The sequence below is a fragment of the Gymnoscopelus braueri genome, assembly GCF_963280865.1.
Source record: "Gymnoscopelus braueri genome assembly, chromosome: 6".
Lineage (NCBI taxonomy): Eukaryota > Metazoa > Chordata > Actinopteri > Myctophiformes > Myctophidae > Gymnoscopelus > Gymnoscopelus braueri.
In genome coordinates, this window is record NC_137607.1 from 492501 (window position 1) to 515415 (window position 22915).

The 22915-nt window shown below is 43.2% G+C and overlaps 2 protein-coding genes across 2 annotated transcripts in view; one reads left to right on the forward strand and one right to left on the reverse strand.

Annotated features, from left to right (window-relative positions):
• Positions 1-22915, forward strand: part of fam174c (family with sequence similarity 174 member C) — a 254975-nt gene that overhangs the window by 46144 nt on the left and 185916 nt on the right. The gene's annotated exons all lie outside the window — the stretch shown is intronic.
• Positions 5947-22915, reverse strand: part of LOC308087516 (polypyrimidine tract-binding protein 1-like) — an 85958-nt gene continuing 68989 nt past the window's right edge. The window contains exons 11-16 of the mRNA XM_080431437.1: positions 15000-15133; positions 13717-13750; positions 11956-12048; positions 8557-8773; positions 6834-6911; positions 5947-6433 (exon numbers count right to left, since the gene is read on the reverse strand). Of these exons, the coding sequence (XP_080287563.1) occupies positions 6301-6433; positions 6834-6911; positions 8557-8773; positions 11956-12048; positions 13717-13750; positions 15000-15133 (689 nt within the window). The 3' untranslated portion in view covers positions 5947-6300. The remainder of the gene's footprint in view (positions 6434-6833; positions 6912-8556; positions 8774-11955; positions 12049-13716; positions 13751-14999; positions 15134-22915) is intronic.

The following is a 22915-nucleotide window of genomic DNA, read 5'->3' on the forward strand; positions in this document are numbered from 1 at the left end:
CAATATATACACTTTATTTAAGTCACACATATAAAACATTATATGAGTAGAATAATGATAAAACATCATCTAAATTAAAAGACACATTCAGGTAAACAGATTGAATGTAGCTTCACACAGCATACTTAAGTTAATCATAATAAACATGTTTACATTTCATACACAATGTTTCATGTCAGATATTATGTATCATAATGTATCATAATGTATCATATCGTTGTTTGTTGTCGGGCAGAAACCAACTCTCTCTGTTTTTCAACTTTTTTTATTGTCTTTAATAAATCAGTGCTATTGACCCCTTAACACTGATAAGAACCAGAATGTATAAACCCTTAACAGACCACATCACTGATAAGAACCAGTATGTATAAACCCTTAACAGACCACATCACACTGATAAGAACCAGTATGTATAAACCCTTAACAGACCACATCACTGATAAGAACCAGTATGTATAAACCCTTAACAGACCACATCACTGATAAGAACCAGTATGTATAAACCCTTAACAGACTACATCACACTGATAAGAACCAGTATGTATAGACCCTTAACAGACCATATCACTGATAAGAACCAGTATGTATAGACCCTTAACAGACTACATCACACTGATAAGAACCAGTATGTATAGACCCTTAACAGACCATATCACTGATAAGAACCAGTATGTATAAACCCTTAACAGACCATATCACACTGATAAGAACCAGTATGTATAAACCCTTAACAGACCACATCACATTGATATGAACCAGTATGTATAAACCCTTAACAGACCACATCACTGATAAGAACCAGTATGTATAAACCCTCAGACCACATCACACTGATAAGAACCAGTATGTATAGACCCTTAACAGACCACATCACACTGATATGAACCAGTATGTATAAACCCTTAACAGACCACATCACACTGATAAGAACCAGTATGTATAAACCCTTAACAGACCACATCACACTGATAAGAACCAGTATGTATAAACCCTTAACAGACCACATCACACTGATATGAACCAGTATGTATAAACCCTTAACAGACCACATCACACTGATATGAACCAGTATGTATAAACCCTTAACAGACCACATCACTGATAAGAACCAGTATGTATAAACCCTTAACAGACCACATCACACTGATAAGAACCAGTATGTATAGACCCTTAACAGACCACATCACTGATAAGAACCAGTATGTATAGACCCTTAACAGACCACATCACTGATAAGAACCAGTATGTATAAACCCTTAACAGACTACATCACACTGATAAGAACCAGTATGTATAAACCCTTAACAGACCACATCACTGATAAGAACCAGTATGTATAAACCCTTAACAGACCACATCACACTGATAAGAACCAGTATGTATAGACCCTTAACAGACCACATCACTGATAAGAACCAGTATGTATAAACCCTTAACAGACTACATCACACTGATAAGAACCAGTATGTATAAACCCTTAACAGACCACATCACTGATAAGAACCAGTATGTATAAGCCCTTAACAGACCACATCACACTGATAAGAACCAGTATGTATAGACCCTTAACAGACCACATCACACTGATAAGAACCAGTATGTATAAACCCTTAACAGACCACATCACTGATAAGAACCAGTATGTATAAACCCTTAACAGACCACATCACACTGATAAGAACCAGTATGTATAGACCCTTAACAGACCACATCACTGATAAGAACCAGTATGTATAGACCCTTAACAGACCACATCACTGATAAGAACCAGTATGTATAAACCCTTAACAGACTACATCACACTGATAAGAACCAGTATGTATAGACCCTTAACAGACCACATCACACTGATAAGAACCAGTATGTATAGACCCTTAACAGACCACATCACTGATAAGAACCAGTATGTATAAACCCTTAACAGACCACATCACTGATAAGAACCAGTATGTATAAACCCTTAACAGACCACATCACACTGATAAGAACCAGTATGTATAGACCCTTAACAGACCACATCACACTGATAAGAACCAGTATGTATAAACCCTTAACTTATTGTCTGTTAAATGAGAGAGGATCTCATAATGTATGTTTAACTTATTGTCTGTTAAATGAGAGAGGATCTCATAATGTATGTTTAACTTATTGTCTGTTAAATGAGAGAGGATCTCATAATGTATGTTTAACTTATTGTCTGTTAAATGAGAGAGGACCTCATAATGTATGTTTAACTTATTGTCTGTTAAATGAGAGAGGACCTCATAATGTATGTTTAACTTATTGACTGTTAAATGAGAGAGAGGACCTCATAATGTATGTTTAACTTATTGTCTGTTAAATGAGAGAGGATCTCATAATGTATGTTTAACTTATTGTCTGTTAAATGAGAGAGGATCTCATAATGTATGTTTAATTTATTGACTGTTAAATGAGAGAGGATCTCATAATGTATGTTTAACTTATTGTCTGTTAAATGAGAGAGGATCTCATAATGTATGTTTAACTTATTGACTGTTAAATGAGAGAGGACCTCATAATGTATGTTTAACTTATTGTCTGTTAAATGAGAGAGGACCTCATAATGTATGTTTAACTTATTGACTGTTAAATGAGAGAGAGGATCTCATAATGTATGTTTAACTTATTGTCTGTTAAATGAGAGAGGACCTCATAATGTATGTTTAACTTATTGACTGTTAAATGAGAGAGGACCTCATAATGTATGTTTAACTTATTGTCTGTTAAATGAGAGAGGACCTCATAATGTATGTTTAACTTATTGTCTGTTAAATGAGAGAGGATCTCATAATGTATGTTTAACTTATTGACTGTTAAATGAGAGAGGACCTCATAATGTATGTTTAACTTATTGACTGTTAAATGAGAGAGGACCTCATAATGTATGTTTAACTTATTGTCTGTTAAATGAGAGAGGACCTCATAATGTATGTTTAACTTATTGTCTGTTAAATGAGAGAGGACCTCATAATGTATGTTTAACTTATTGTCTGTTAAATGAGAGAGGACCTCATAATGTATGTTTAACCAATTGTCTGTTAAATGAGAGAGGACCTCATAATGTATGTTTAACTTATTGTCTGTTAAATGTCAGGACCCTCTTGTGTAATCCTCCAACTGCTGCAACCATGTGGTTTTGCTTTTCAAATAAATCAAATCAAATCAAAAATCAAAACAACAACTATCATAAAAGTGTATTTAGCTTCACCAATTAAACAACAATAGAAGGACATTTTGTCAAAAGGAAAAACAAACATATATATAACAAAAGGAATATATATATATATATATATATATATATATATATATATATATATATATATATATATATATATATATATAAAGGAAGGAATCAAAAGGAAAAACAAATACATTTCTAATGTTTACAGCAATAAGATGTTGTCATGGTTACAGTCACCAGGTCAAATAGTTCAGTGAATAAAAACAGGGTTTGGTCATCGATCACATCAATCACATCATAATAATGTTTGTATAGAAGTAAACAATCACATAATAATAATGTTTGTATAGAAGTAAACAATCACATCATAATAATGTTTGTATAGAAGTAAACAATCACATCATAATAATGTTTGTATAGAAGTAAACAATCACATCATAATAATGTTTGTATAGAAGTAAACAATCATAATAATAATAATGTTTGTATAGAAGTAAACAATCATAATCATAATAATGTTTGTATAGAAGTAAACAATCATAATAATAATAATGTTTGTATAGAAGTAAACAATCACATCATAATAATGTTTGTATAGAAGTAAACAATCATAATAATAATAATGTTTGTATAGAAGTAAACAATCATAATAATAATAATGTTTGTATAGAAGTAAACAATCATAATAATAATAATAATGTTTGTATAGAAGTAAACAATCATAATAATAATAATGTTTGTATAGAAGTAAACAATCACATCATAATAATATTAACAATAATGTTTGTATAGCTACAAAGTGCTTTAGAAAAACAAGACAATAATTACAGTAACATGAAAGATAAAAAGACACAGTAAACAAATATAAGGCATAAGGAAAAGGCATGAAAGGAAATAAGCACAGATAAATAATAGCAAAGACTGAACTGGGGAAAACAGCCTTTTGTTTTAGTGCCCCAACCACCTGGAATGACCTACAGCTTAGAGCCCCAACCACCTGGAATGACCTACAGCTTAGTGCCCCAATCACCTGGAATGACCTACAGCTTAGTGCCCCAACCACCTGGAATGACCTACAGCTTAGTGCCCCAACCACCTGGAATGACCTACAGCTTAGTGCCCCAATCACCTGGAATGACCTACAGCTTAGTGCCCCAATCACCTGGAATGACCTACAGCTTAGTGCCCCAATCACCTGGAATGACCTACAGCTTAGTGCCCCAATCACCTGGAATGACCTACAGCTTAGTGCCCCAACCACCTGGAATGACCTACAGCTTAGTGCCCCAACCACCTGGAATGACCTACAGCTTAGTGCCCCAACCACCTGGAATGACCTACAGCTTAGTGCCCCAATCACCTGGAATGACCTACAGCTTAGTGCCCCAATCACCTGGAATGACCTACAGCTTAGTGCCCCAATCACCTGGAATGACCTACAGCTTAGTGCTCCAACCACCTAGAATGACCTACAGCTTAGTGCCCCAACCACCTGGAATGACCTACAGCTTAGTGCCCCAACCACCTGGAATGACCTACAGCTTAGTGCTCCAACCACCTAGAATGAGCTACAGCTTAGTGCCCCAACCACCTGGAATGACCTGCCCCCTGTGAATATTGATGTGAATATTGATGTGAAAATGAAAGTGAAACTGTACTGTGATGTATCTGTGAATATCAATGTGAATATTCATGTGAATATTCATGTGAATATTAATGTGAATATCAATGTGAATATCAACGTGAATATTGATGTGAATATCAATGTGAATATTGATGTGAACATTGATGTGAAAATGAAAGTGAAACTGTACTGTGATGTATCTGTGAATATTGATGTGAATATTGATGTGAATATTGATGTGAATATTGATGTGAACATTGATGTGAACATTGATGTGAAAATGAAAGTGAAACTGTACTGTGATGTATCTGTGAATATCAATGTGAATATTGATGTGAATATTGATGTGAATAATGATGTGAATATCAATGTGAATAGCAATGTGAATATTAATGTGAATATCAATGTGAATATTGATGTGAATAAACCCTAACCCTATAACCCTAACCCTATAACCCTAACGCTATAACCCTAACCCTATAACCCTAACCCTATAACCCTAACCCTATAACCCTAACGCTATAACCCTAACGCTATAACCCTAACGCTATAACCCTAACCCTATAACCCTAACCCTATAACCCTAACGCTATAACCCTAACGCTATAACCCTAACCCTATAACCCTAACCCTATAACCCTAACCCTATAACCCTAACCCTAACCCTATAACCCTAACCCTATAACCCTAACCCTATAACCCTAACCCTATAACCCTAACGCTATAACCCTAACCCTATAACCCTAACGCTATAACCTTAACCCTATAACCCTAACCCTAACCCTATAACCCTAACCCTATAACCCTAACCCTATAACCCTAACCCTATAACCCTAACGCTATAACCCTAACGCTACAACCCTAACCCTATAACCCTAACCCTATAACCCTAACCCTATAACCCTAACCCTAACCCTATAACCCTAACCCTATAACCCTAACGCTAACCCTATAACCCTAACCCTATAACCCTAACCCTATAACCCTAACCCTATAACCCTATAACCCTAACCCTAACCCTATAACCCTAACGCTAACCCTATAACCCTAACCCTATAACCCTAACCCTATAACCCTAACCAGAGGCAGGACAGGCGGTCGCCTCAGGTCAGGGGTAGATTTAGAGGACACTCTCAGATGGTGGTTTTCTCCCAGGTCATGGGGTCAAAGGTTAAAGGTCAGATGGTAGACTTGCTGAAGGACACTCTCAGATGGTGGTTTTCTCCCAGGTCATGGGGTCAAAGGTTAAAGGTCAGATGGTAGACTTGCTGAAGGACACTCTCAGGTGGTGGTTTTCTCCCAGGTCATGGGGTCAAAGGTTAAAGGTCAGATGGTAGACTTGCTGAAGGACACTCTCAGATGGTGGTTTTCTCCCAGGTCATGGGGTCAAAGGTTAAAGGTCAGATGGTAGACTTGCTGAAGGACACTCTCAGGTGGTGGTTTTCTCCCAGGTCATGGGGTCAAAGGTCAAAGGTCAGATGGTAGACTTGCTGAAGGACACTCTCAGGTGGTGGTTTTCTCCAAGGTCATGGTTGTGGAACTCTATCAGAGACTCCATGGCCTCTTCTACCGACGCCATCTGGACCAGAGCCATCTTATGGTCCTTCCTATTAATAATAATATTATTATTATTATTATAAACATCATCATCTGGACCAGAGCCATCTTATGGTCCTTCCTATTAATAATATTATTATTATTATTATTATTATTATTATTATTATTATTATTATAAACATCATCATCTGGACCAGAGCCATCTTATGGTCCTTCCTATTAATAATAATAATATTATTATTATTATAAACATCATCATCTGGACCAGAGCCATCTTATAGTCCTTCCTATTAATAAAGTTATTATTATTATTATTATTATTATTATTATTATTATTATTATAATAAACATCATCATCTGGACCAGAGCCATCTTATGGTCCTTCCTACAGTAGACATAATATTATTAATATCAAACCAACATTATTATTAATATAATAATAATACTTACTGGAAGAACTTGAAGGCTTTGACCAGAGCTCCTGAAGTGGTGAACAACATCTTCAGATCATCTTCAACCACCGCAGGTCTGAAAACATCAACACAATAACCTCAATGTTTATTGTAAACACATCTCAGAATAACATGCATGTTATTAAAGCAAACAGAATCTCTGTGGGCGAAGGTTCTACGCCCACCGAGGACGTTCGGATGACGACCCCACATCCTCAAGCTGTACAAACTGTTCCTACCCCTACAACGACCACAGCCAGGCAAGGAGTATCAAACTGTTCAAACCCCTACAACGACCACAGCCAGGCAAGGAGTATCAAACTGTTCAAACCCCTACAACGACCACAGCCAGGCAAGGAGTATCAAACTGTTCAAACCCCTACAACGACCACAGCCAGACAAGGAGTATCAAACTGTTCAAACCCCTACAACGACCACAGCCAGACAAAGAGTATCAAACTGTTCAAACCCCTACAACGACCACAGCCAGACAAAGAGTATCAAACTGTTCAAACCCCTACAACGACCACAGCCAGACAAGGAGTATCAAACTGTTCAAACCCCTACAACGACCACAGCCAGACAAGGAGTATCAAACTGTTCAAACCCCTACAACGACCACAGCCAGACAAGGAGTATCAAACTGTTCAAACCCCTACAACAACCACAGCCAGACAAGGAGTATCAAACTGTTCAAACCCCTACAACGACCACAGCCAGACAAAGAGTATCAAACTGTTCAAACCCCTACAACGACCACAGCCAGACAAGGAGTATCAAACTGTTCAAACCCCTACAACGACCACAGCCAGACAAAGAGTATCAAACTGTTCAAACCCCTACAACGACCACAGCCAGACAAGGAGTATCAAACTGTTCAAACCCCTACAACGATTCTATGTGGGCTACTATTCTATGTGGGCTACCATTCTATGTGGGCTACTATTCTATGTGGGCTACCATTCTATGTGGTCTACCATTCTATGTGGGCTACCATTCTATGTGGGCTACCATTCTATGTGGTCTACCATTCTATGTGGGCTACCATTCTATGTGGGCTACCATTCTATGTGGGCTACCATTCTATGTGGGATACCATTCTATGTGGGCTACTATTCAATGTGAGCTACTATTCTATGTGGGCTACCATTCTATGTGGGCTACTATTCTACGTGGGCTACCATTCTATGTGGGCTACTATTCTATGTGGGCTACCATTCTATGTGGGCTACCATTCTATGTGGGCTACCATTCTATGTGGGCTACCATTCTATGTGGGCTACCATTCTATGTGGGCTACTATTCTACGTGGGCTACCATTCTATGTGGGCTACTATTCTATGTGGGCTACTATTCTATGTGGGCTACTATTCTACGTGGGCTACCATTCTATGTGGGCTACTATTCTATGTGGGCTACTATTCTATGTGGGCTACCATTCTATTATAATCTCATCATGTACATACTGCTGCTATGTGGACCTACCTTATGTCTAACCTGATGTGCTGCTGGTTCATGCTGTGTAGAGTAGATGAAGGGGGAGGTATTTACAGGTACTTATGGTACTTTAAACGGTACTTACGGTAAACAGGTGTATTTATTATAGTTTATTAAAAGTATTTCAGAGGTATTTAGGTACATTAAAAGGTACTTACGGTATGTTAGACAGGTATAGAGTAATTTAAAGGTATTTATTATAGTATATTTTTAGAGGTACTTACGGTATATTAGACAGGTGTAGAGTAGATGAAGGAGGGAAGATATTGGAGTAATTTTTAGACCCAGGTTTCTTAAAGCGGTGAAGAGGAGAGGTACTGTAGTCTTTGGTCAGACCCTGGTCTTCATGGCCCTCTCTGGGCAGCTGGACGCTGGTGTGTTTGGACAACGTGATGCGGAGAGGCTTCCCATACAGTCTCTGACCATTCAGGTGACTCATAGCTGTAAATATAGAATATTAATCATTATATAAAATATGTATGTGGAGAAGGCTTCTGATATATATATATATACTAGATTTTCAGAGTCGGGTGTCTACGTCCACTTAAAAACGTAAACGTAAAACTGGAAGTGAACAGATCCACTTCCTGGTTGCACCATTGAACTCCACAACCCTCAGAGAGTGTGTGGGTAAAGTTTCAAGGCAATCCGACAAACTGGAAGTAGGAAGAACCGGAAGTGGCCATTTTTTTATGAAATTGGAAACCACCCACCAAGTTAGGAGCCTATACTACAGAGCCATAACTCCAGTTCCCAGCATTAAACCCCAGCCAATAGGAATTCAGATATTAAAGCCCATCAGAAGGTCCTTCCTATTGGCCATGTAAGAGCACCCACCAAGTTTGTGGCTTTTAGTATGCTGGAAACTGGAGTGAACGTGTGTGTGTATATATATATATATATATATATATATATATATATATATATATATATATATATATATATACGAAAAGAAATAAACCTTCCCTCTGCTTCTCTTAGGAAGGAACCGCACACTCCCAATGATGATGGACTCAAGACTCAGTTAATGCTTCATTTTTAGGCTTTATTTAGCACGACGCGTTTCGCCGTGTTGGCTTCATCAGGTGCTATATACACAGGCAGTGACTGATCACTCTAATTTATAGTGACATCCCCCCGTGACAACAGATACTCCGCCCACCTGTGTGGCTACTCAGTCACTTGTTTATACAATGTATCAAAATGTATCAAAAGTGGGCAGGTACAAAAGCAGAAAAAAGGTGACAGACAATAATAAAATGCAATGCAGAGAGATTATATCTATGTGTATACACACATACATACACTCACACCTACTGTGTGCATGTATATATCCACATACTAAATGCATATATATACACATATGATGCAACATGACACAGAACCACCTTGATAATATGTATATAAATGGTAAATCCTCTAATCTAACAGCAGTACATTTACTGACAGTGAATAGAGTTTTCTTTATATTTCTCTCTCATTGACCTCTATACAACACAGTACACCATACACAGCTCAGTGAAATTTGGAGTAGGCCAAGCAAGACCAAAAAGAGGCTGCAGCCTATGTAAAGTAACACAACTAATTGTGATACTTAAACATATGTGGCAATTTAGAGAGTACATGAAGTTTACAAAAAGGAACTTAAATCCAGGCTTTCATTCAAGCCATGTGGTTCCATTGAGTTCAATGTGAAGATCCAGTACGTTTCCCTTTGTAATAAAAGTTTTTTGTGGTCACCACCTCGAGGAGGTAGAGTGACCTTTTCGATGCCAATAAATTTGAGTGTGGCTGCAGAGCCATGGGCCCTCTCCCTATAGTGCCTTGCTATGGCGTACTCCATATTGCCATTTCTTATGGCTGCCTTGTGTTCAGCTATACGTATCTTTAAGTTGCGTTTAGTTTGACCAATATAAACCATACCACAGGGACATTTCAACATGTAAATCACATGGGTGGTGTTACAGTTGATGAAATGTTTAATTTTGTATTCCTGTCCTGTGTGTGGGTGATAAAAGACCTTAGTGGTTGAAGTGTTAGAGCAATGTGTGCATCTCCCACACGGGTGGTTACCGCATAGTTCCTCTCTTAGCCAATTAGAACTAGAACTAGGTGATCTATATAGTGATGTGACGACAGAGTCTCTGAGGTTCTTTCCTCTTGTGAAGCAAAACCTTGGTGGTGACAACGACATGTTTTTCAAATTAGGATCACATTTAAGCAGATTCCAATGTTTGTTAATGATGTTCTTAATAGTTTGGGATGAGGTGTTGTACTCGGAAACGAAAGTGACTCTGTTCCCCACAACATCTTTATGTGAGGGATCTAAGAGGGACTCTCTTTGTACAGTTCTAATTTTGTTCATTGCTGTGCGTATCACAGGTTCTTTGTAACCACGGTCTCTGAATCTGTCATGCATGTCCTCTGCCTTCACATCATAGTCTGCAGGGTTATTGCAGATGCGTTTAAGACGCAGGAACTGTCCATATGGGATGTTCTCAATAAGACGTTTGGGATGATGGCTATTTGCATGTAAAATGCTGTTTCTGTCAGTAGGTTTGCGGAAAATCGTGGTGTTAAGGTGTCCATCATCACCCACAGATATACGTAAATCTAAGAAATCAATCTGTTTTTTACTGAACTCTATTGAGAATTTCAGAGTGGGATGTGTTTTGTTGATGAAATGCCTGAATTCAACCAGTTCATCTTCCGAACCAACAAATACCATCAAAATGTCATCAATATATCGCTTCCAAAAAATCACCTTGTCTAACAGGGGGGAGGCAGTCTTGTCCTGAATAAACTGGGATTCCCAGTGGCCCATAAATAAATTGGCATAATTGGGTGCAAAAGTTGAACCCATGGCAGTGCCCTGAATTTGGATATAGAAGTTATTATCGAACATAAAATAATTCGATTTCAGGATGAAATTCGTCATGCTGAGTAACAAATCTATGGGCAAACCATCTTCTGAATTGAGATAATGTGACATAGCCGCCAGGTCATCCTCATGTGGTATATTGGTGTATAAACTTTCGACATCAAATGTAACTAAAAAGGCATCATGTGGGATGGATATGTTCAGTGATTTAATCACATCCCTAGTGTCTGCAACATAAGAAGGTAATGTTTTGACAATATTTTTGATAAAGTGGTCAACGAATTGACTTAATGGTTCTGACAAAGAGTTGTTGCCAGAAACAATGGGTCGGCCTGGCGGATTGGTCAGACCTTTATGTATTTTGGGCAATAAGTACAAGACTGGTATGGTAGGGAATTCAACCTTCAGGAACTCATATTGCTTTTTTGTGATATGTTTATCACGGAGCGCAACATCCAGAATCTTATCCCTATCTTTGAGTAACTGTTCAGTGGGATTTTGTGGGAGGGATTTATAGAAAGCAATATTACCCAATTGTCGCATTGCTTCAGTTATATAATCCTTAATGTTCTGTACCACAATAGAACCTCCTTTATCGGCAGGTTTGACAATAATCTTGTTGTTTTGTTTTAACTCATCGAGAGCTTTTCTTTCAAGTATATATATACATATACATATATATATATATATATATATACACACACACACACACACACACACACACACATATAGTATCAGTTACCTAGTTGAGCCTGGGTGCTGTCAGACATCTGGACCAGAGCATTCTCCTTCTTGTTGAATAAGATCTTGACTCTCATCACATCACCATAAACACCTGAATGTACACACACACACACACACACACACACACACACACACACACACACACACACACACACACACACACACACACACACACACACACACACACACACACACACACACACACACGCACACACACACACACACACACACAGCAGAAAAACACCAACATTCACATTCATGAAAAATATGTGTACGGATCGTTTACATTTTAAACTGTTACTCATGGTGTCCTAACTGGATGTGTTCTACCTTCACTATGAGAACGTGTTAAATAACTGTATGTACTGTATGTATCACAGTACGATTGGAAAACCAGTCAGATTGAAAAAGGTTCGCTCGGTCATTCATAACATTATGTCTATGTTGCATGTACTATTGAAATAATCATAGCGTGCTCAATTTTCATCCGATTTTCAAACAGTAACTTAATGTTATATAAAATAAAAAAAACATGATTATAAGTATGCAGTATCATAACTACATCTTTGGTGTTTACAACACACCAAACCGTTTCAAAATCGGATGAAAATTGACAGAATTTTATGAACGACTAGTGTCACAAGATGGCCGCGGTTGAGCTACGCTTGCGACGCCCCCTTGAGCCATCTAGCCTTTATATATATCTATAGTGCCGAGCGTTACGTAGTCACCTTCAGCCGACTCAGCGCCGTCCGGGTTACGTCCCGATAGACACAGAATCGTAAATCATCCCCCCTAGTCTCAGTACCTCCGAGACGCCATTTATTTTATCCTTTTTCAATCTGACTGTAACATATACATATATACATATATACATATATACATATATACATATATACATATATACATATATAAATATATACATATATACATATATACATATATACATATATACATTATATACATATACATTATAGACATGGTCTGTATGTATATAACATATACATTATAGACATGGTCTGTATGTATATTAGTGAAGGGTTAAAACCAGGAAATACATGTGAGGAAACTGCATGTCACAGGAAATGAGAAACAACACATTGTACTGTGTTGGAGATATGAATGATTAGATATGAATGATTAGATATGAATGATTAGACCAAACAATGAAGCAATTATAATGAAAACAATAGTAAGAAGCTGATGGGGCGGGCGGGGTGGACAAATAAGTCACATGTTGACTTTTGAGGAATATGAGTTACGATTCTGTCTCTATCAGGACATAACTCGAACGGCACGGAGTCGGCTCAATCACAATGGTGACTCACTCGGCGGTGCCTCCTGTGGCTCAAGTCTGTATGACGGCACGCCTCCGTCATTTTAACAGTTTTTTAGCGGCAGAGTGCGGAAGTGGCGTTTGACTGGAAGGGAACCCCCTTCAAGTCACCGTTTACCTGGAAGGGAACCCCCTTCAAGACACCGTTTACCTGGAAGGGAACCCCCTTCAAGTCACCATTTGACTGGAAGGGAACCCCCTTCAAGTCACCGTTAGTCACCATTTGACTTGAAGGGGGAACCCCCTTCAAGTTTGATGTTTGGTCAAGAAGTCACAATATGACTTTTTGGGGTGAGACAGTGTTTGGAGGTGAGACAGTGTTTGGAGGGGAGACAGTGTTTGGAGGTGAGACAGTATTTGGGGGTGAGACAGTGTTGGTTTAAAACAACAATAATAATAAAACAATAGTAAGAAGCAACATACCGAAAAGAATAAACAGACTTTGGGGAGAAACTCTCTGTTTGCACAGCAGAGGATGTAGGATGCAGGGTGGAAGGAGGCAGGATGGTAGGATGTAGGATGCAGGATGTAGGATGTAGGATGTAGGATGCAGCAGCGCAGAGACAAGACATGAAGACATGAAGGTCAAGTTCAAGGACAGATGAAGGTCAACACATCAGCATCCACAGCCCAGGTGTTTCCATGGCAACGGACAATAATAAAACAATGAGTTTAAAGGAGTAGTTTAGTTACTGCTGCTAAATGACTGTAATGTAATGTAATGTAATGTAATGTAATGTAATGTAATGTTACACTCCATGAAGCCTTGAGTTCAGACAGACAGACAGACAGACAGACAGACAGACAGACAGGCAGACAGACAGACAGACAGACAGACAGACAGACAGACAGACAGACAGACAGGCAGACAGGCAGACAGACAGACAGACAGACAGACAGACAGACAGACAGACAGACAGACAGACAGAGACAATAATAAAACAATAAGTTTAAAGGAGTAGTTTAGTTACCTAACCCTAACCCCATGAAGCCAAGAGTTCCTGAGTCAATACTTTGATGATCATTAAATTATTGTCTCAGGAATGCAACAAAAACATCTCCATGAATTCAAGGCTTCATGTGGTGTAACTGATAGAAAAGAAGTCATGTTTTAGGTGAACTACTCCTTTAAGGGACAAACAGTGGCTAAAGGACACGTGACGTTGTCATGGTTTTGTCAACATGTTTGAGGATGTTTGTTTGTTGAACAGACCTAGAGTGTCAGGACGACATGGAAAACAAGATGGAGGATGAAGTGTCGTTAGTAACAGAGAAACCACACAGTTTGTTCACTTAAACAAAACAAAACTGAGATAAAAGTCTTTGTTATGAAAGAAGAAAAGCTGAAGGTTATATATTAATACGTCTGCTAACTGTTCTCACACCTAAACATTTACTGATTATTTATTCTAAACTAAACATGTATATTTATCCTCACAGAGTTACAACTGAGCTGTAATGTGTTTAAGTTACAAACATTTAATTATCTGGAGGGACAGACAGACAGACAGACAGACAGACAGGCAGACAGACAGACAGACAGACAGACAGACAGACAGACAGGCAGGCAGACAGGCAGGCAGACAGACAGACAGACAGACAGACAGACAGACAGACAGGCAGACAGGCAGACAGACAGACAGACAGACAGACAGACAGACAGACAGACAGACAGACAGACAGACAGACAGACAGACAGTACTAACCTCAGGGTTCAGGCTGCTGACCAGTAGCACACAGTGTCCAGCAGGGGGCAGTGCAGTGAAGCCCATTCTGCCTGCAGTGACTCCAGGAAGAGACATGGAGGCCAGAGTTCCATGGAGGGTTGGAACCGTCAGACCTGGAAGAAAAGTTAGAATAGAACCACAGCTTAGATCCTTTATAACCACAGCTTAGAACCTTTAGAACCACAGCTTAGAACCTTTAGAACCACAGCTTAGAACCTTTAGAACCACAGCTTAGAACCTTTAGAACCACAGCTTAGAACCTTTATAACCACAGCTTAGAACCTTTATAACCACAGCTTAGAACCTTTATAACCACAGCTTAGAACCTTTATAACCACAGCTTAGAACCTTTAGAACCACAGCTTAGAACCGTTAGAACCACAGCTTAGATCCTTTATAACCACAGCTTAGAACCTTTATAACCACAGCTTAGATCCTTTATAACCACAGCTTAGAACCTTTAGAACCACAGCTTAGAACCTTTAGAACCACAGCTTAGAACCTTTAGAACCACAGGGGCGGCCATAGCTGAGTGGTTAGTGAGCCCGCCTAGGGAGCCAGAGGCCCTGGTTGCCCAAGGTTCGATTCCAGGCCAGACCAGCATATGTGTCGATGAAATGAAATTTGTCCCTGAGCAAGACTCTTAACCCCTAATTGCTCACAGGTTCTCATTGGAAACAAGACCGCAAGGACTTAATTGAACGACCTGTTAAAAAAAATGAATTATCCTTATAGCTTAGAACTAATCGTAAATCATTATCATCTGCCCGACTCCCTCACCCGCTCCACCCAGGACTTGTCACTTAACATCAACAGCTCCCTTGTCACAACCTCCACCCACATCCACAACACTAGACTCTCTCCTCCCTCCCCCATGTGAACCACATCCACCACAACACTAGACTCTCTCCTCCCTCCCCCATGTGAACCACACCCACCACAACACTAGACTCTCTCCTCCCTCCCCCATGTGAACCACACCCACAACACTAGACTCTCTCCTCCCTCCCCCATGTGAACCACACCCACAACACTAGACTCTCTCCTCCCTCCCCCATGTGAACCACATCCACCACAACACTAGACTCTCTCCTCCCTCCCCCATGTGAACCACACCCACAACACTAGACTCTCTCCTCCCTCCCCCATGTGAACCACACCCACAACACTAGACTCTCTCCTCCCTCCCCCATGTGAACCACACCCACAACACTAGACTCTCTCATCCCTCCCCCATGTGAACCACACCCACAACACTAGACTCTCTCCTCCCTCCCCCATGTGAACCACACCCACAACACTAGACTCTCTCCTCCCTCCCCCATGTGAACCACACCCACAACACTAGACTCTCTCATCCCTCCCCCATGTGAACCACACCCACAACACTAGACTCTCTCCTCCCTCCCCCATGTGAACCACACCCACAACACTAGACTCTCTCCTCCCTCCCCCATGTGAACCACACCCACCACAACACTAGACTCTCTCCTCCCTCCCCCATGTGAACCACACCCACAACACTAGACTCTCTCCTCCCTCCCCCATGTGAACCACACCCACCACAACACTAGACTCTCTCCTCCCTCCCCCATGTGAACCACACCCACAACACTAGACTCTCTCCTCCCTCCCCCATGTGAACCACACCCACAACACTAGACTCTCTCCTCCCTCCCCCATGTGAACCACACCCACAACACTAGACTCTCTCATCCCTCCCCCATGTGAACCACACCCACAACACTAGACTCTCTCATCCCTCCCCCATGTGAACCACACCCACCACAACACTAGACTCTCTCCTCCCTCCCCCATGTGAACCACACCCACAACACTAGACTCTCTCCTCCCTCCCCCATGTGAACCACACCCACAACACTAGACTCTCTCATCCCTCCCCCATGTGAACCACACCCACAACACTAGACTCTCTCCTCCCTCCCCCATGTGAACCACACCCACAACACTAGACTCTCTCCTCCCTCCCCCATGTGAACCACACCCACAACACTAGACTCTCTCCTCCCTCCCCCATGTGAACCACACCCACAACACTAGACTCTCTCATCCCTCCCCCATGTGAACCACACCCACCACAACACTAGACTCTCTCCTCCCTCCCCCATGTGAACCACACCCACCACAACACTAGACTCTCTCCTCCCTCCCCCATGTGAACCACACCCACCACAACACTAGACTCTCTCCTCCCTCCCCCATGTGAACCACACCCACAACACTAGACTCTCTCATCCCTCCCCCATGTGAACCACACCCACCACACTAGACTCTCTCCTCCCTCCCCCATGTGAACCACACCCACAACACTAGACTCTCTCCTCCCTCCCCCATGTGAACCACACCCACAACACTAGACTCTCTCCTCCCTCCCCCATGTGAACCACACCCACAACACTAGACTCTCTCCTCCCTCCCCCATGTGAACCACACCCACCACAACACTAGACTCTCTCCTCCCTCCCCCATGTGAACCACACCCACAACACTAGACTCTCTCCTCCCTCCCCCATGTGAACCACACCCACCACAACACTAGACTCTCTCCTCCCTCCCCCAGGTGAACCACACCCACCACAACACTAGACTCTCTCCTCCCTCCCCCATGTGAACCACACCCACAACACTAGACTCTCTCCTCCCTCCCCCATGTGAACCACACCCACAACACTAGACTCTCTCCTCCCTCCCCCATGTGAACCACACCCACAACACTAGACTCTCTCATCCCTCCCCCATGTGAACCACACCCACCACAACACTAGACTCTCTCCTCCCTCCCCCATGTGAACCACACCCACCACAACACTAGACTCTCTCCTCCCTCCCCCATGTGAACCACACCCACCACAACACTAGACTCTCTCCTCCCTCCCCCATGTGAACCACACCCACCACAACACTAGACTCTCTCCTCCCTCCCCCATGTGAACCACACCCACAACACTAGACTCTCTCCTCCCTCCCCCATGTGAACCACACCCACCACAACACTAGACTCTCTCATCCCTCCCCCATGTGAACCACACCCACCACAACACTAGACTCTCTCATCCCTCCCCCAGGTGAACCACACCCACAACACTAGACTCTCTCCTCCCTCCCCCATGTGAACCACACCCACCACAACACTAGACTCTCTCATCCCTCCCCCATGTGAACCACACCCACAACACTAGACTCTCTCCTCCCTCCCCCATGTGAACCACACCCACAACACTAGACTCTCTCCTCCCTCCCCCATGTGAACCACACCCACAACACTAGACTCTCTCCTCCCTCCCCCATGTGAACCACACCCACAACACTAGACTCTCTCATCCCTCCCCCATGTGAACCACACCCACCACAACACTAGACTCTCTCCTCCCTCCCCCATGTGAACCACACCCACAACACTAGACTCTCTCATCCCTCCCCCATGTGAACCACACCCACCACAACACTAGACTCTCTCCTCCCTCCCCCATGTGAACCACACCCACCACAACACTAGACTCTCTCCTCCCTCCCCCATGTGAACCACACCCACCACAACACTAGACTCTCTCCTCCCTCCCCCATGTGAACCACACCCACAACACTAGACTCTCTCATCCCTCCCCCATGTGAACCACACCCACCACACTAGACTCTCTCCTCCCTCCCCCATGTGAACCACACCCACCACAACACTAGACTCTCTCCTCCCTCCCCCATGTGAACCACACCCACAACACTAGACTCTCTCCTCCCTCCCCCATGTGAACCACACCCACCACAACACTAGACTCTCTCCTCCCTCCCCCATGTGAACCACACCCACCACAACACTAGACTCTCTCCTCCCTCCCCCATGTGAACCACACCCACAACACTAGACTCTCTCCTCCCTCCCCCATGTGAACCACACCCACAACACTAGACTCTCTCCTCCCTCCCCCATGTGAACCACACCCACAACACTAGACTCTCTCCTCCCTCCCCCAGGTGAACCACACCCACCACAACACTAGACTCTCTCCTCCCTCCCCCATGTGAACCACACCCACCACAACACTAGACTCTCTCCTCCCTCCCCCATGTGAACCACACCCACAACACTAGACTCTCTCATCCCTCCCCCATGTGAACCACACCCACCACAACACTAGACTCTCTCCTCCCTCCCCCATGTGAACCACACCCACCACAACACTAGACTCTCTCCTCCCTCCCCCAGGTGAACCACACCCACCACAACACTAGACTCTCTCCTCCCTCCCCCATGTGAACCACACCCACAACACTAGACTCTCTCCTCCCTCCCCCATGTGAACCACACCCACAACACTAGACTCTCTCCTCCCTCCCCCATGTGAACCACACCCACAACACTAGACTCTCTCCTCCCTCCCCATGTGAACCACACCCACAACACTAGACTCTCTCCTCCCTCCCCCATGTGAACCACACCCACCACAACACTAGACTCTCTCCTCCCTCCCCCAGGTGAACCACACCCACCACAACACTAGACTCTCTCATCCCTCCCCCATGTGAACCACACCCACAACACTAGACTCTCTCCTCCCTCCCCCATGTGAACCACACCCACCACAACACTAGACTCTCTCCTCCCTCCCCCATGTGAACCACACCCACCACAACACTAGACTCTCTCCTCCCTCCCCCATGTGAACCACACCCACCACAACACTAGACTCTCTCCTCCCTCCCCCATGTGAACCACACCCACAACACTAGACTCTCTCCTCCCTCCCCCATGTGAACCACACCCACCACAACACTAGACTCTCTCCTCCCTCCCCCATGTGAACCACACCCACCACAACACTAGACTCTCTCCTCCCTCCCCCATGTGAACCACACCCACCACAACACTAGACTCTCTCATCCCTCCCCCATGTGAACCACACCCACCACAACACTAGACTCTCTCATCCCTCCCCCATGTGAACCACACCCACCACAACACTAGACTCTCTCATCCCTCCCCCAGGTGAACCACACCCACAACACTAGACTCTCTCCTCCCTCCCCCATGTGAACCACACCCACAACACTAGACTCTCTCATCCCTCCCCCATGTGAACCACACCCACCACACTAGACTCTCTCCTCCCTCCCCCATGTGAACCACACCCACAACACTAGACTCTCTCATCCCTCCCCCATGTGAACCACACCCACCACAACACTAGACTCTCTCATCCCTCCCCCATGTGAACCACACCCACAACACTAGACTCTCTCCTCCCTCCCCCATGTGAACCACACCCACCACAACACTAGACTCTCTCATCCCTCCTCCATGTGAACCACACCCACAACACTAGACTCTCTCCTCCCTCCCCCATGTGAACCACACCCACAACACTAGACTCTCTCCTCCCTCCCCCATGTGAACCACACCCACAACACTAGACTCTCTCCTCCCTCCCCCATGTGAACCACACCCACCACAACACTAGACTCTCTCCTCCCTCCCCCATGTGAACCACACCCACAACACTAGACTCTCTCCTCGTGTGTTATTCTTGAGTGTGTTATTCAATCTCCTGGAGGAACTCTGTAACTGCCTGACTCACCTGTAGTCTGAGTATATCTTTTCTTGTATTCTCAGGTTGCTTAGTTGTACTTTGCTTGCTTCAGAGTATCAGTGCTGTATATAGTTAGTCTGTGTTTAAAAGTAATTTGTTTTAAAGCATTAGAGGTATATTGTGAGGTGTGACCTGATTGCCCTATCAGAGGGAGTTTGACCTGAACCAGGCCTATTGCCTTGTTGATACTAGGGGAGGAGTCTTCAGATTCTCAAGGTGTATTTAAAGTCTGTTCAGCCATAGTCTCTCCAGTGTGTTATTCAATCTCCTGGAGGAACTCTGTAACTGCCTGACTCACCTGTAGTCTGAGTATATCTTTTCTTGTATTCTCAGGTTGCTTAGTTGTACTTTGCTTGCTTCAGAGTATCAGTGCTGTATATAGTTAGTCTGTGTTTAAAAGTAATTTGTTTTAAAGCATTAGAGGTATATTGTGAGGTGTGACCTGATTGCCCTATCAGAGGGAGTTTGACCTGAACCAGGCCTATTGCCTTGTTGATACTAGGGGAGGAGTCTTCAGATTCTCAAGGTGTATTTAAAGTCTGTTCAGCCATAGTCTCTCCAGTGTGTTATTCAATCTCCTGGAGGAACTCTGTAACTGCCTGACTCACCTGTAGTCTGAGTATATCTTTTCTTGTATTCTCAGGTTGCTTAGTTGTACTTTGCTTGCTTCAGAGTATCAGTGCTGTATATAGTTAGTCTGTGTTTAAAAGTAATTTGTTTTAAAGCATTAGAGGTATATTGTGAGGTGTGACCTGATTGCCCTATCAGAGGGAGTTTGACCTGAACCAGGCCTATTGCCTTGTTCATACTAGGGGAGGAGTCTCCTGATTTGTCTCAAGACAATTAGCAATCAGTTGAAGTTGTTTTAAACCACCTGCTCTGAAAGCGGTAGCTTTCAAAGCGGCTAGCAAACGAAGGCTAGGCAGACAAAGGCAAGAGGCGACTTTGTCAAAACCCGACTTAGTCAATTTACGACCTTCCACATTGAGTGCTTCTTCAGTGTTTAGTGATATATAGTAGTGTGATAGTAGTAGTATTTATAGTAGTGTGTATATGTTTAGTGATCTACGATGTGTTTTCTTCCTATTCCTGTCCTCTCCTCTTCCTGGTGGTCGCAAAAGCACTGGGTTACACCCAGATGTCGCGATACAACTAATCTAATATATCCTACTCTTTCCACTCACGTCGAGCAAGTGGTAACGGGAGGGCTTTGGAATTGCCACTCGGCTGTGGTGGAAGGCAAATCTGCTTTCATCTCAGCCTACGCATCCTTGCTCTCCCTTAACTTTCTTGCTCTGACTGAGACCTGGATCAGACCAGAAAACACTGCTACGCCCGCGGCTCTGTCAGATGTGTACTCTTTCTCTCACACTCCCAGAGCCGTGCGGACAGGTGGTGGGGCTGGTCTGCTAATTTCCAGAAAATGGAAATACTCTCCTGTTTCACTGTCACAATTCTCTCCTACCTCATTTGAATTTCATGTGGTCACTGTCTCTCATCCAGTCAAGCTCACCATTGCAGTTGTTTATCGCCCACCGGGCCCTGCTGGTGGCTTCCTGGAGGAGCTGGACCATCTAGTCTCCCACTTCCCTGTCGATGGCTCTGGATTCATCCTTCTGGGTGACTTCAACCTCCCGACTGAGAAGCAGCTAGACCCACTACTTTCGTTTCTCGCCGCCTTTGACCTAGTCATTTGCCCATCTCCTCCTACCCATGAGGCGGGCAACCAACTGGACCTGATTTTCACCAGAGGCTGCTCTATTGCTAACCTGTCTGTCACTCCTCTTTCCAGTGAAAAGGGTAAGAAACTCTCTGATCACCACTTCATGTCCTACTCTCTCTCTCTCTCCTCTCCCCCCTCACAGCCCCTCCCTACCCACATGATTGCCTCACGTCACAATCTTCGCTCACTTTCCTCCACTGTTCTTTCCTCCTCTGTTCTCTCTGCTCTCCCTGCCCCTGAATCCTTTGCTCTTCTATCCCCTGATACCGCCACAGATCTTCTTTTCTCTACTCTATCCTCTTCTCTCGACCATCTCTGTCCCCTCACCACCAGGCCTGCACGCCAAACTCCACCTGCCCCCTGGTTGTCGGACTCAGTGCGGACTGAGAGACGGAGCCTGAGAGCGGCTGAGCGCAAATGGAGAAATGGCAACCTCCTGGAGGACCTTCTCACCTTCCAATCTCTCATTTCTACTTTTTCCTCCTCTCTATCAGCTGCTAAAGCTGCTTTTTTCTGCACTAAAATTCAGGCTTCTGCTTCCAACCCTAAAAAACTCTTTGAAACTTTCT